The 13,578-nt window shown below is 45.3% G+C and overlaps 1 protein-coding gene across 1 annotated transcript; it reads right to left on the reverse strand.

The window, feature by feature from the left end:
* Nucleotides 1-8,783: 8,783 nt before the first annotated feature.
* Nucleotides 8,784-10,610, reverse strand: LOC124522793 (zinc finger and SCAN domain-containing protein 4-like). The gene is made up of 3 exons (XM_047094424.1): nt 10,215-10,610; nt 9,618-9,783; nt 8,784-9,526 (listed from the first exon to the last, which is right to left on the reverse strand). Exons 1-3 carry the CDS (start codon nt 10,608-10,610, stop codon nt 8,784-8,786), a joined length of 1,305 nt encoding a protein of 434 aa, XP_046950380.1.
* Between the last annotated feature and the right edge of the window lie 2,968 nt (nt 10,611-13,578).

Consider the following 13,578-nt stretch of genomic DNA (forward strand, 5'->3'; position numbering starts at 1 on the left):
CTCCCTCCCTGCTCCAGCCCCAAATCCTACAACCATTAGGCACAGTGTTCTTCAAATAATAATTTAATTTCTTATTTTATTTTTTATTTTTTAAATTTAAATTCTAGTTAGTTAACATACAGTGTAGTCTTGACTTCAGGAGTAGAACCCAGTGATTCACCTCTTACGTTTGACACCCAGTGCTCATCCCGAAAAGTGCCCTCCTTAATGCCCATCACCCTTGTTTGTTTGTTTTAATGTTTTATTTTATTCTTGAGAGACAGAGCATGAACAGGGGAGGGGCAGAGAGAGAGGGAGACACAGAATCCGAAGCAGGATCCAGGCTCTGAGCTGTCAGCACAGAGCCCGGACATGTGGCTGGAACCCATGAACCTCGAGATCATGACCTGAGCCGAAGTCAGATGCCCAACGGACTGAACCACCCAAGTGTCCCTGCCCATCACCCTTTTAACCCATCCCCCACCTAGCTCCCCTCCAGAAATCTTCAGTTTCTTTTAGTTCTGTAAATGGAAGATAAATGTGGGGCACTTGCGTAGCTCAGTCGGTTAAGCATCAGACCAGCTCAGGTCATGATCCCATGGTTCATGAGTTAGAGCCCTACATCGGGCTCTGTTCTTGGCAGCTCAGAGCCTGGAGCCTACTTCAGATGCTGTCTTTCTCTCTCTCTGCCCCTTCCCTGCTCACACTCTGTCTCTCAAGAATAAAAATAAACATTAAAAAAATAACTTGAATTTAAAAAAAAGAAGATAAATGTTTACTCTCTTTTACCGATGTCAGAAAGTTTAGACCTATGTTACTATGCATCCACTTAGCACAACAGGCTCACAACAAAATATAACAAAATTAAATGTGCTAGCTCCTGGCACACAGACTGCAGTTAACAACTCAGGGCAGGGAGCTCAGCCTTATCATCTCTTCTCTGGTCATAGGTCTGCACTGGGAAATAGTAGAGTGAACACAGTGAGGTTTAGTCTCTTTGGGCAGGGACGAACAAAAGATTTCACAAAAGCTGTAACTGTGAGGAGAGAGGAAAGATGCCAGGCAGCCCTACGGAAGGCGAGCAAAAGGATGGTGTGTAGATGTTCTCAGAAAGAATCATTGCTCGCTCTATACAAAACTGTTTCAATCCCAGAAAACATACATACATGTACACATACACATTATTCTCTGGTTTTCCCTCTACTTTGTAGAATTCTCCTATGAATCTGACATTCTTCTAAAAAAGAAAAAAATAGACACTTACCAGATGACATTTGCAATTAGGACGATGGGTGCTGCAGCAAGATGCGTGCCAGTGTGGAGAGCAGCGTCTGAACCTGATCTAAATGCTTGAGGTGCCGTGATCTCATCTCCTTGACCTCCTTGGTGGATAATTATTATCCTTTCACCTGTAATTTCAGTGACAACACCTACACAGGGAGTTGAGATTATCTTTCAAAAACATCTGCGGATTGTACAAATTATCGAAGGAGATCATGTTTAATTAGAAGGTTTTCTATTGAAGGTTGCAGAGATATCTAAGGAACAATTTGCCTCTGAAATGTTAAAAAAAAATCTTAAGGAACACTGAGAATGCCAGAAAACATTAGGATCTGACAAGTTAGAGAATGAAACTGAGCACGTTCTTATCCAGGATTATTCTACATTTTGAAAATTTATCTCAAAATATAATTCCCTTCCATTCTTGAGCTCACTGCAGGTACTGAAATTGAAGGGAGAGCAGCAAATGAGTAGAGAGAAAAAGGATAGCTGGGTGCTTCAAATTAGCAGAAACCTGTGATGTTCTATCCATTAAGCATTCTCCAAGATATTTACTGAGGTTCTTATGTCTGTTGGGCACTTTGGTGGCTACGCTGGAGCGTCAGTGCACAAACATGGAACCCATCTTCTAGTGGAGGGAAAGAAAGCATTAAAAAAATTAAGCTGTTAAATTCTTTAGTTTATTAGAAGGTGTTATGTTCTACAGAAATGAAAACAATAACGCAGAGCCTGAATGATGAAAACTTTGGTGGTCGAGGAAGGGTTGCAACATTAAATCTGATGTTCATAGAAGAATCGTAGGGAAGACGATACTGAAGCAAATATTTTAAAGAGGTGAGGGGCCACCCTCTTGAACCTTTATGTGTTCATTTTTAAATTCCATTAGTTCAGTAGATGTCACCACAACTGATAGGAATACTATGGTGGTTCTCTAGACACGAAGGGGGTGGGGAGGTGGGCGGAAAGCACTTGTACGCTTTCTGGTATCATTTCCTATAAGGACAGGAATCTTATCATACCAGTGTCCCACCCTTATGACCTCACTTAACGTTTATGAAGAGGCCCTCTCTCTGTACAGCCACATTGGTGGTTAGATATTAAACTATTAAATTACTAATTCGGGGGCAGGAACAATCAGTCCGGAGCAGATTACCACAAGTGTGTGCTCCATATGGGAATCACTTCAATAGGATATGTTTCCATTGCCCTTCTGCCTGGTCAGGCCAGGCCAGCGGATCATGCCATTGGTCACACCCATGAATTGGTAAAAACCCAAGTATAGAAGCACAAAGCATGCAATTTAGCCTAGTGCACCGATTTTTCTGTCTTTGATCAGAGCGGCCACCTTCTAAGAAGGATGCTGTTTACTTTGGAACTGCCATCCATAGACCAAGCAGCTAGTTTGGGTTAATCAAGAGCAGTTGATAAGGCACAACAGGCCATTGGATCTGGCACCTCCTTAGGAAGTTACTTTGCTGGCTGACAATTCTCTGACACCAGCTGGGTGTCCTACAAGTCGATCCTATTCTGATACTACTTGGAGTCAGCGTGACTTCCCAGGTTTAAAGACTCAGTCTCACAAAACTGTTCTCACCGTGGACGCTAGTCAAGAGGCCTGAGTCCCCAGGCTGCCCACACATTTTTCCAACCCAGCTACAAATTTGAGGGTTCTTATGACCTGCCTCTCAATTTTGGTAATTTTTGAGACTGGGTCATGGAACTCAGGAAAACATTTTTCTTATATTTACTGGCTTATTGTAAAGGCTACAACTCAACAACAGCCAGATGGAAGCAATGCATTAGGCAAATTATGGGGGGATGGCCCTCCCTGGGCACACCACCCTCCCAGAAAGTCAATCGTGTTCACCAGCTCAGGTCTCTAAATCTTGTTATTCAAGAGTTTTCAGAGATACGTCTTTAGATTCTCCCTCACCACCCAGTCCTCTGTTCTTTTCTGAGAACAGCCCATCACTCGCAGCCTTGCTAACTGGGTCCTGGGACGCCTGCCCCAACCAGGCTGGGCCAGTCAGCTTCCCTCCCGTGTAATCTAGAATATGGACTGTAGACTGAGGCCTGAGCATGCTGGGCACTGGGGTGAGGGTTGGTGTTTAGAAGGACATTGTTTCTATCCCAATGATCCCTGATGAAGATACAGGAAGACCAGGTAGGAAGAGAAGGAGCCAGAAAACTGCAGGGTCTTTGGAGAGGAGGGAGGGTGGCTCCTGTGACATTTATCAGCCAGGAATCAAGAAGGCTGGGGTCCCCCCACCCAGGGGTAGAGAGGTGAGCCCTTCCCCAGTGAGACCAGAAACCCGCAGGTATTCAACATCACTTCCTGGTACAGGGCCCTTTGGTCCAGGTCCAGCTGTCCCCACTCTTCCTGGGTGAAGGTTATGGCCACATATTTGGAGGTATCCAAAACCTGGGAAGTCAAACAGATGTAGTGGCATTGGCCTTGTGCTGTTGGATGGGGATCAGAGCCTGTCAGTCTCGGGTGAAGGGGTAGAGAGACCCAGCCTCAGATCACCAAGGCCTATGCTGGGCTCAAGAGTTGGGGAAGGACACAGACTTCAGACCTAATGCAGTTGTGGCTGAGAGAAAACCCTCCCCCGGGGAATCCACTGGAGAGGACAGTGGCATTCCTATGAGGATTGTGGGGGCAGACAATAAGTGATCTGGGACATCAGAGGAACAGGGAATATGATTATGATAATTCCAACAAGGAGAACCACAGCAATGGTAGCTGAGCCTCCCTGGTCCTCACCAAGCCTCACAGACTAAAGACTTCACATGCTGTAGTAAAGGGATCAGATGTGTTCAGCTCTGGAGCCTGACTCCTGCAGTTTGAATCTGTTCTAAACACTCAGCTACTGTGTCACCTTAAGTCACTTGATTTTCTTGAGCCATGATTCCTCATGAATATAACAATAGTTCTCACTTTATCAGGGTGTTATGAGAATTTTTAAATGTTGAAAATTCAGGGGCGCCTGGGTGGCATAGTTCATTAGGCATCTGACTTCAGCTCACGTCGTCATCTCACGGTTCATGAGTTCTACACCCACGTCTGGCTCTGCGCCAACAACTCAGAGCCTGGAGCCTGCCTTGGATTCTGTGTCTTCCTCTCTCTCTCTCTGCCCCTCCCCTGCTTGCACTCTGTGTGTGTGTCTCTCTCTCAAAAAGTAAATAAGCATTTAAAAAAATTTAAATGTTGAAAAAGCAAATGCTGGAGTGCCTGGCCAAGACAAATGCTCAGTGTGATAATCTTTATTAATCCACCCACAGCCCCCACAGTAAACACCAATGTAATTTCCATGTCACAGTCATGCGAGGCCAGAGGCTCAGGCAGACTATCAAGTCACACAGAGTGCCCAGTCTAAGAAGCGGATGTGGGATTTAAACTCAGATCCCTCTGGTTAAATCCGGCTTCCCCTGGCTGTGGACAGGGAGGGCTGCAGTGGTGCACAAGTATCTCATCTCATGGTCCTCCATCATCCCAGTGAATCCCCAGAAACCAGGATGTGAAGTATATCTGATAATCGTCACTGCTAGCTCCATTTTAGCAACTGCAGACTATAGTTCTGGGAACACGGGCAGAGGATTGGAACTGTCCTCACCCACCTCACAAGAGAGGCACTGAGATGCTTGTCACTGGGGATACACATCGTAACTGAGCTCTCTCCAATTCCCTCAGTACAGGGGAGATAATGATAATGTTCCCACTTCAGACTGGAGGTAGTGGAAGCCAAGGGCAGTGAGGAGACTTCCTCAAGCCATGGAAGAGGTCCAGTTGGAATCCACAGAGGCCTCTGCAGCCCTGCCCCATCATTCAGAGATATCCCTATTGTGTGCGATGCAGTCAGTATCCATGTTTACTTTATTCACAAGCCAAAACGACACACGTAGCGACAGAGTCAGGGCTTCCTTTTCTTTCTTCGGGCTGTCCAGGACATCCAGGAGAGGCAACTGCATGTGTTATCACTGATGCGGTGGATTACAGCAAGTCTTAAGTACCTGATCGTGCAGCCTGCTGTGTCTTCTGAAGCTCATCTGGCTCAATCCCACCTGTACATTTTTTTTTAATTTAACGTTTATTTATTTTTGAGACAGAGAAGGACAGAGCATCAACGGGGGAGGGTCAGAGAGAGGGAGACACAGAATCCGAAACAGGCTCCAGGCTCCGAGCTGTCAGCACAGAGCCCGACGCGGGGCTCGAACTCACGGACCGCGAGATCATGCCCTGAGCCGAAGTCGGCCGCCCAACTGACCGAGCCACCCAGGCGCCCCCGACCTGTACATTTTAAATTTACAGTGGAATACAGCAAGGGCCTTTGGGCTTTATGATTTTGTTGAAGAGAATCCTGTTTGCAACGGGCAATTCCATGTGCATGATGACCGGATGCACCATAGTGAAGCATTCATTCCCTTCCGTGGCACAGGGGCACAATAGGAGTTGTTTCAAAATGACTTACAAATCTATACTACAGATGGATTGGACTTCCTGTAGACCCCCAGGAACCCACACTCACACAAATGACAAGAATGAATCTCAAATAATTATGTGGTATGAAATAAACCACAAAAGAGAAGTAATTATGATTTGTAAAAAAAAATCTACAAAAGGCAAACTAATTTATACTGAAATAAAGCAAATGATTGTCCAGGGAAAGGTGGTCATGGAAGGCACGGTGAGACGGATTATCTAGGAGCCAGGTGAAACTCTGGGAGTGACAGATGTTCATAATGATCATGGGGATAGTTTCACCATTGTATGTATATAAAATTGCACAATAAAATATATGAAGTTTATTGCCTGTCGATCTCACCTCAATAAACCTCTGAAATAATTAGTTGCACATAAAATTCTGGATTTCCCATACCTCTTAGGAACCCAGAAGATCTGAAAGTGCTACATTTTTTTAAATTTAATTTATTTTTGAGAGACAGAGACAGAGTGTGAGCAGGGCAGGGGCAGAGAGAGAGAGAGAGTCTGAAGCAGGCTCCAGGCTCTGAGCTGTCAGCACAGAGCCCGACGCCAGGCTTGAACTCATGAACTGTGAGATAATGACCTGAGCTGAAGTCAGATGCTTAATCGACTGAGCCACCCAGGCGCCCCTGAAATTGCTACAGTTATTTCACCATCCCTCTCTTCAGGTCTTGGAAGAAGCCCTGGCTTAGTGGCAATAACATAACATAACATAACATAACATAACATAACATAACATAATAAAATAAATAAAATAATAAAACAAATAAAATTTAATTTAAATAAATAAATAAATAAATAAATAAATAAATAAATAAAAGATCATATTCTCCAGTCACCAGGAAGGAAAGCTGGGTCATAAAGGGCATATCCCTGAAATACTTGATCTCTCTCCTCTCAATCCGTTTGCTTGTACCAGCATCAAGGGTCTTCAGATAAGTGTATAGGCATTCCGAAAATCTCGACAGTATTTGCTCTGGCGGTGGGCGGAGTCATAAGGGACACAAAGCTGGACCTTCTGAAACTCTGTCCCCTGTCAAGGTGCACACCCATATACTTGGGAATACTTATGGATGCAAACTTTAGAAGAGCTATGTCCTCGGTCATTGGCTGCCGTCTTCCCCACTCACTCTGAATTACCTCTTCGGGGACTGGCAGGGAGTGAGCCTCCCGGGCCGTTGTTAGGAGCTCCGCGCTGCGTACCAACACCATCCAAGCTTCTCCTCCGGTCTGTGTATCTCCCCTGGTTGCTTGTTGCGGTCCGTGCTGTGGCACCTGGCCTCTGGAATCCCTGCTGTGGTGGTCCGTACTCCCAAACTCTCCTCATGCCGCCGACCTGACTCTGCCCCTTCCTCTGCGGTCGCCTCCAACGTGCAACCTCGGATCCCACGTGGCTGCGGGGACCTGAAGCAGAGGCCGTCTGTGCAGAAGACCTCACGAGCTTCTCTCTAGGAGGGCCCACACGGACCGCGGCTCCTGGGCCCCGACCTGGGGAGCGAGGCCCTCCCGGGGACGTGGACCTGTGCCCTGTGAGTCTTCCTGGAGTCAGGGCTTCCTCCAGGGAAGGAGCGTGAGGGTGGGGGGCACCGGGTCACTCTCAAGGAGTGGGACCTCTGGCCTTGCAAAGAGTTGAGGACCTGCGGACGGGCGCACTGCACATCCTAATTTTACCTTGCCGCCAAACACCCAGGGGACTTTCTCTGAACACAGAAATTCCAGACACAGGCTAACCCGGAGCTCAGACCGGGACGCCCCACCCTCGGGGCGGAGATTCCCAGCCACAGCCACCACGTGCCTGCGCCTGCGCAGAGCTCACCGGAGACCACAGTACCTAATGCGCAGCGCGCGGCTGGACGTCAGGACTACAAGTCCCAGAAGTCTTCGGAGAACCTGGTGCTGCCTCGGCTTTCACTGGCCAGTTCTTCCCCCAGATTCCACGGGGCCTCCAGCCGCCGCCTCCAACCCCGCCCCTGCTCGCTGCCACCTGGGGAATCACTTTGAGTGCCCTTTCCTCCGCAACCCAAAGAGGTCCCATCCCTGCGCAGGTTTTGCTACCGAGGAGGGAGCTTCCCAGAGAGCACCGTGGGCCGCAGGCTAGACAACTCCCATAATTCTTCGTTTTGACCTTTTCACGCTGGGAATTTAACCTTCGGTGCCAAATTTACAAAGACTTGGGTAGAAACAGATTCCCTGAAAGCCTTAACCGCGAGCTCTGGCTAGAAACGCTGGGTGGACACCTGAGGATCATTGTCGATCTGTCCGTGTTTGTACAAATAAAGTTGACCGTGTGTGGCAACTCCACCGTGTGTACTCTCTAAGTCACCATGGAGTGGACCCACTTTGGGTACCAAACTCCCAATTTCCAGGAGGACGATAGCTCACAAAAGTATCCTAAATAACGTGGCACCATGTGCACTTTTGCTTCAGTGTTGCACAAAAAGCTTTCTTATTACCCAAACCACACTTTCAAACCTGTTCTGAAAATAACTCCCACCCTATCCCCCCATACCTGCTATCTTTGGAAGAAATGAAGGGGAAAACATTCTACCTTTCTGGTTTCTATCACTAAAATAGCATTCTGCAACTTTTAGTCTTATGCAGGTCCATTTAGCCATTAACATTTCCAGTAAATTAACTGATTATATAACTTAAATATAAAAGTTCACTTTCACACTGGAAAGTGTCTTTAGGTGCATGCAGCCCACAAGAGATAAAGAGTGTGGACAGAGGACGGGAGCAGGAGGGAAAGCCTCACTTGCCCAATGGGACCCGCCGGGGCTGAACATTCTTGGATTTTAAGGAATAAACACCAATATTGCACATTCATTCAATAGATGGTCATTGGTCATTTGAAATTTGGCAGCCATTTTTCTAGGTACCAGAAATACTTCAGTGAACAAACAAATTCCCTGACCTCCTTAAAGTTATATTTTAATGGAGTAAGACAGGAAATGGAGAATACGATCAGGAAATTAGAAATTATCTTCCAAACAGAGAAGTACGATGGAAATATACATACTTGCATATACATTTGTGTACATTACATTGGGGCTGCAGCTGAGGAAGCTTCTGGTGTGGAAGGAGCACTTCTGAAGGCCATTTTCTGGTGAGTCCTCAGGTGGCGGTGATAGGTGGATGACTGGCGGTAGCTTCTCCGGCAAAGGGAACACGCGTAGGGCTTCTCTCCCGTGTGGATTCTCTCATGAGCCTGGAGGTTGGTTTTGTGGCTGAAGGACTTTTCACATATGCTGCACATGAAAGGCTTCTTTTTTACATGAATCATCTGGTGCACGTGTAGGTCTGATGCTTGGAAGAAGCCTTTGTTACACTCAGCACAAATAAATGTCCTCTCATTATTGTGTCTTCTCTGATGGGCTTTTAGCTGAGAGAAATACCTAAAGATCTTGGGACACTTTTCACATCTATGTGGTTTGGGGGCTTCATGGGATCTTTCTTGGAGTCCCTCACATGTGGAGATTCTCTCATTCTGGTGGGTAGGAACAGGCTCAGGGGTGACCTTGACTGGCTGAGAGAGAAACCCTGGTCCCACCTCCATAAGGATATCTTGATAAGGGGGTCCTTTTGGGCACCCCTCCTGGGACCCGGAGATAGCTAGACCTGCTCTTCCAGAGCTGACTGGATTCTTCAAAGAAACACTGTCGTCTTCAGGCCTAGGACAGCCCTCTTCCTGGATAATGAGTAGGGAAGGGATTTCATTGCCTTGACTAGTAATACCGTCATTTACTTGGTCAATGTTGCCACCATTTTCTTTATTTTCATCTCCTGTGAGGGGAAAAATGTGACTCAGTGAAGTTGTAGCCAGGAGGAAGTCCACATAGAATATCCCTCCGGTACCTTGGCCTGCCCCACTCACCTCGTCCCGTTGCCAGGGAAGTATCCTGGGGAGTACAGGACGGTGTCCCCATGTTCTCTCCTGTTGGGGTTCCTGCTGACAACTGTTTGGCGAGATGAACAATGACTTCTCTTAAGGGCATATTCTCAGAAAAGAGGGCTTCCTGTCCCTGCATGTGGACGTGGACCTGTTACAAAAACAAAAACAAAAACAAAACAATGATCACTGTTATATATTCTTCATTAGCATGTCTTCCCTAATGAAAAAGATGAATACTAAGGCTTTCTGTGGGAAGAGGCAGCTCTTGTCAAGGCATTTCTCCTCACTTTTGAGGTTTTTTCCCAACTGATAACTTCTCAGTGAGTTCCTACCACCTCATCAATAAAATGCAATTAAATAAATTAATATAATGGTTCCTCTATGTCCCATAAGGAATGACTGTAACACTTTTTATTTTTGCTCACATAGGTTGGTAAAGATTCCCCTTGGTGAGGAAGAGTGTGATCTGACTAATAACTGGGTCTACAATAACTTCCTTCCCTACTTCCAGCTGTCGCCTACCACTTATTCCTTACTCTTTTTGGACCCTCACTCCACGGGGAAGAACTTTGTACTCACTAAGCCAGGTGGCTTCATGCAACCATCACTCAGACCTTCCATGAATTTCTCCAGGTTTCTGCCACCTGATTCCCACTTCTCCTTCAATGTAGACCGATCACTGCAGTGTCGATTGATCATAAACTGTTCCAGGACCACTTGAAAAATAATTTCATCTTTGCTGTGTTTTTCTGGCTGCAGCCACAAGTAAAATGATTTATAGAGTCTTTGCAGTTCCTGCTTTGCAAACGAGTTGTTGCCATTTTGAAGTAAGTTGTGCTGGGTGTCCTGGAGCTCAGAGATCTCCTCTGCCTTTTGGAGAGCAGGTCCTTGGCTGGGTTTAAAGTCTTTATTTCCTGATCCAAGGTTATCCATGGATGGGTCACACAGAAATGAGGTTCTGAAATCTAAATCCATTCTTAGTAATATTTATCAGAGACTCAACTTTCTGGATTCAGTTTGTGAAGTCCTGTGTTTCTGGAGATCTGTTTCAAGACAAAATCGGGACATCTATAATATTTGATACATTTTCTCATCTTATTTTGCTAGTTAGCTAACAGCCAAATGTTACATAGTGGCGGATGTTTAAAAACCGCAAGCTACAAATACAAGAGATATATATTTAATCATATCACTGGCATAATTTTAACAAAAAAAGTATAAATTTCAGGCCCATATTACTTCATAGGTGAATTTTGAGACATTTAAGAAAGAAATAATGTTAGTCTTACCAAAATCATAGAAAAAGACACTTCTCTTTTAGTTAATGAAGTTAATTAACCTTGCTGATAATAAAACCTTACAAGTACATTAAAGAAAGAAACACTACCGGCCAATAATTCTCTTGAGCATAGATGCAAAAATCCTTAATATCTGCAAATCAAACTCAGTCATATATAAGGAAAATAATATATCACGAATTGGTGGATTTTAGCTTCTATGTACAATTTGGGTTAAATCTCAAAAAGGAATGTAATTTATCACACTATTGAATTTACAGAATATGCTATCATCTTAGCAGTAGATACATTAAACAAGTAATAAAAGTCAGCACTCAATCCTGAGAAAGATATTTAGTACACTAGGAGTAGAAGAGAACTTCCATTGTGTGATAAACCATTTACAACATAACTGCAGCAAAAATTATTCTTAAAAGTTTTGCCTTTGAGATTGAGAAATAGAAGCCCATTATTAACTCTTTGTAACATTTGACTGGTACCTAATCAGTGAAATAAGATCAGAAACAACATCAACTATTATAGATGGCCTGATTTTATTTGAAGAAAAATCCAAAATATTCTAGGAATATTAGACTAGGTGAATTTAGCAAGGTTCCCAATACAAGGCCGATATTCCAAAAATAAATTTCTATTAATAAGACAGCAGATAAAATTAAAGTAAAAATTTTATCACTTCAATGACCAACATCAAACACCTATGAACATATGTAATGAAAGATATTTAAAACCTCTACACACATACTACAAAATAATATGGATTGGTTGAAGGACTCATTATAAAAAATGTCAGTTCTCTCCAAATTGATTCATATATTCAATACAATTTCAAGGAAAATCCAAAATGTGTGTGTGTGTGCATGTGAAAGAGAGAGAGAGAGAGAGAGAGAGAGAGAGAGAGAGAGAGAAATTGACAAAGCAATTCTAAAATGACATGGACACCAACAGGCAAAAATTTAATATATCAGCAACTTATTCCTGAAGGATAAATTTGGAGGATTTACACAACCAAATAACATTTTATTATGAGACTATAATAGTTAAGATGGTGGCATAGTGGCACAAAGATAGACAGATAAAAAGTAACAGAACAGGGGCGCCTGGGTGGCTCAGTTGGTTAAGCTTCTGACTTCGGCTCAGGTCATGATCTCACAGTTCGTGGGTTTGAGCCCCGCATTGGGTTCTGGGCTGACAGCTCAGAGCCTGGAGCCCGATTCAGATTCTGTGTCTCCCTCTCTCTCTGTCCCTTCCCCTGCTCGCACTCTGTCTCTTTCAAAAAAAATGAAAAAAATGCTAAAAAAAAATTTTTTTTTTAATTTTTTTTTTCAACGTTTATTTTTTATTTTTGGGACAGAGAGAGACAGAGCATGAACGGGGGAGGGGCAGAGAGAGAGGGAGACACAGCATCGGAAACAGGCTCCAGGCTCTGAGCCATCAGCCCAGAGCCCGACGCGGGGCTCGAACTCACGGACCGCGAGATCGTGACCTGGCTGAAGTCGGACGCTTAACCGACTGCGCCACCCAGGCGCCCCCAAAAAAAATTTTTTTTTAAAGTAACAGAATAGTGTCCAATACTGAGATGTATTCAGTTACTTGATTTGTGAAAAATGACACTGACGTGATAATAATTACGTGAGGGCCATGATCTAGTATAAAGCATGTTCTTTCAATTATTGTTAGACAATAAGGTATGAGAAAAAGTAAAGAAGGTGAATAAAATGAGATGGGTTGAGGAGTGGGGGAGCCAAGATGGCAAGGTAGGAGGAGGATCTTACGAAATCATTCTGAATACCCAAGAGGTTGACCTGAGGACTGCAAGAACAAACTGCACAACTAGAGGGAGAGAGGAGGCCACATCAGGAAGTAGGAAGTACAGAGAGGTGGTTTCCCCGGTCACGGAGAGAGAGGAGAAGAAAGAGTGGAGCGCACATGCACAAGGACAACACTTCCCCAAAGCTGTTTTGGCTGGGAAAGTGGGAGGGGCTGATTTTTGTGTTTTTGCAACCAGCGGGGCTCGAAGGCTGGAGTTTTAGAGGTCTGTGGGCTTGGCTGGGATAGAGATCTGAGGGCGCTGCCCTACTCCTGGAGAGAAGGCAGGCATCCTGGGGCCCATCCATGAGAGATGGCATTCCCAGAGATGCCTCTCTGGGGACAAAAGAGCTGGCAGGCACCATTTCCCTCCCCTGCCCCTCAGCATAGGCGCAGAGACACCTGCTGAGGGTGACTAACCCGGACACTGGCTGTCTAGCCTGCTTTGCTCCAAATTCTACATAGCAGCACTCTGCTGTGCCTGTCCTCCATCAAGCCTCCCTCAGTCCCCACATGGCAAGACCCTCCCCTCAAAGACCAGCACAGGACCCCGCCATACCAGGTCGCTAAAGTCTGGAGTTTTAAAAGTCAGCAGGCTTGGCTGGGATAGAGCCCGAAGTGCACCGCGCGGCCCCAGGCAGGCGAGCAACCCTGAGACTGACGGTATGAAAACAGCAATCTGAAAAATGACTGGGATGCATGAAGGGAAATTATTCACCCTTCTGGGAGTGCTTCCTAAAAAGAGCAGCAAACGCGGAGACCCCTCTCCAGGGACAAAGGAACTGGCCCATTTCCCTCCCCTGCCCCTCAGCATAAGCCAACTTCAGTAACCCAGACAA

Source organism: Lynx rufus, unplaced genomic scaffold, assembly GCF_022079265.1.
Source record: "Lynx rufus isolate CCGP_SWC_20201006 ecotype Redwood Valley unplaced genomic scaffold, mLynRuf1.p SCAF_39, whole genome shotgun sequence".
Classification (NCBI taxonomy): Eukaryota; Metazoa; Chordata; class Mammalia; order Carnivora; family Felidae; genus Lynx; species Lynx rufus.

Bases quoted from the DNA above. Each gene is read 5' to 3' on its own strand.
- LOC124522793 (XM_047094424.1), bottom strand. From the start codon at position 10,610: ATGGATTTAGATTTCAGAACCTCATTTCTGTGTGACCCATCCATGGAT. The intron at 9,784-10,214 runs GTGAGTACAAAG...TTTTTGTAACAG, and splicing joins GCATGAAGCCACCTGGCTTA to GTCCACGTCCACATGCAGGG. The intron at 9,527-9,617 runs GTGAGTGGGGCA...TTCCCCTCACAG, and splicing joins TTCCCTGGCAACGGGACGAG to GAGATGAAAATAAAGAAAAT.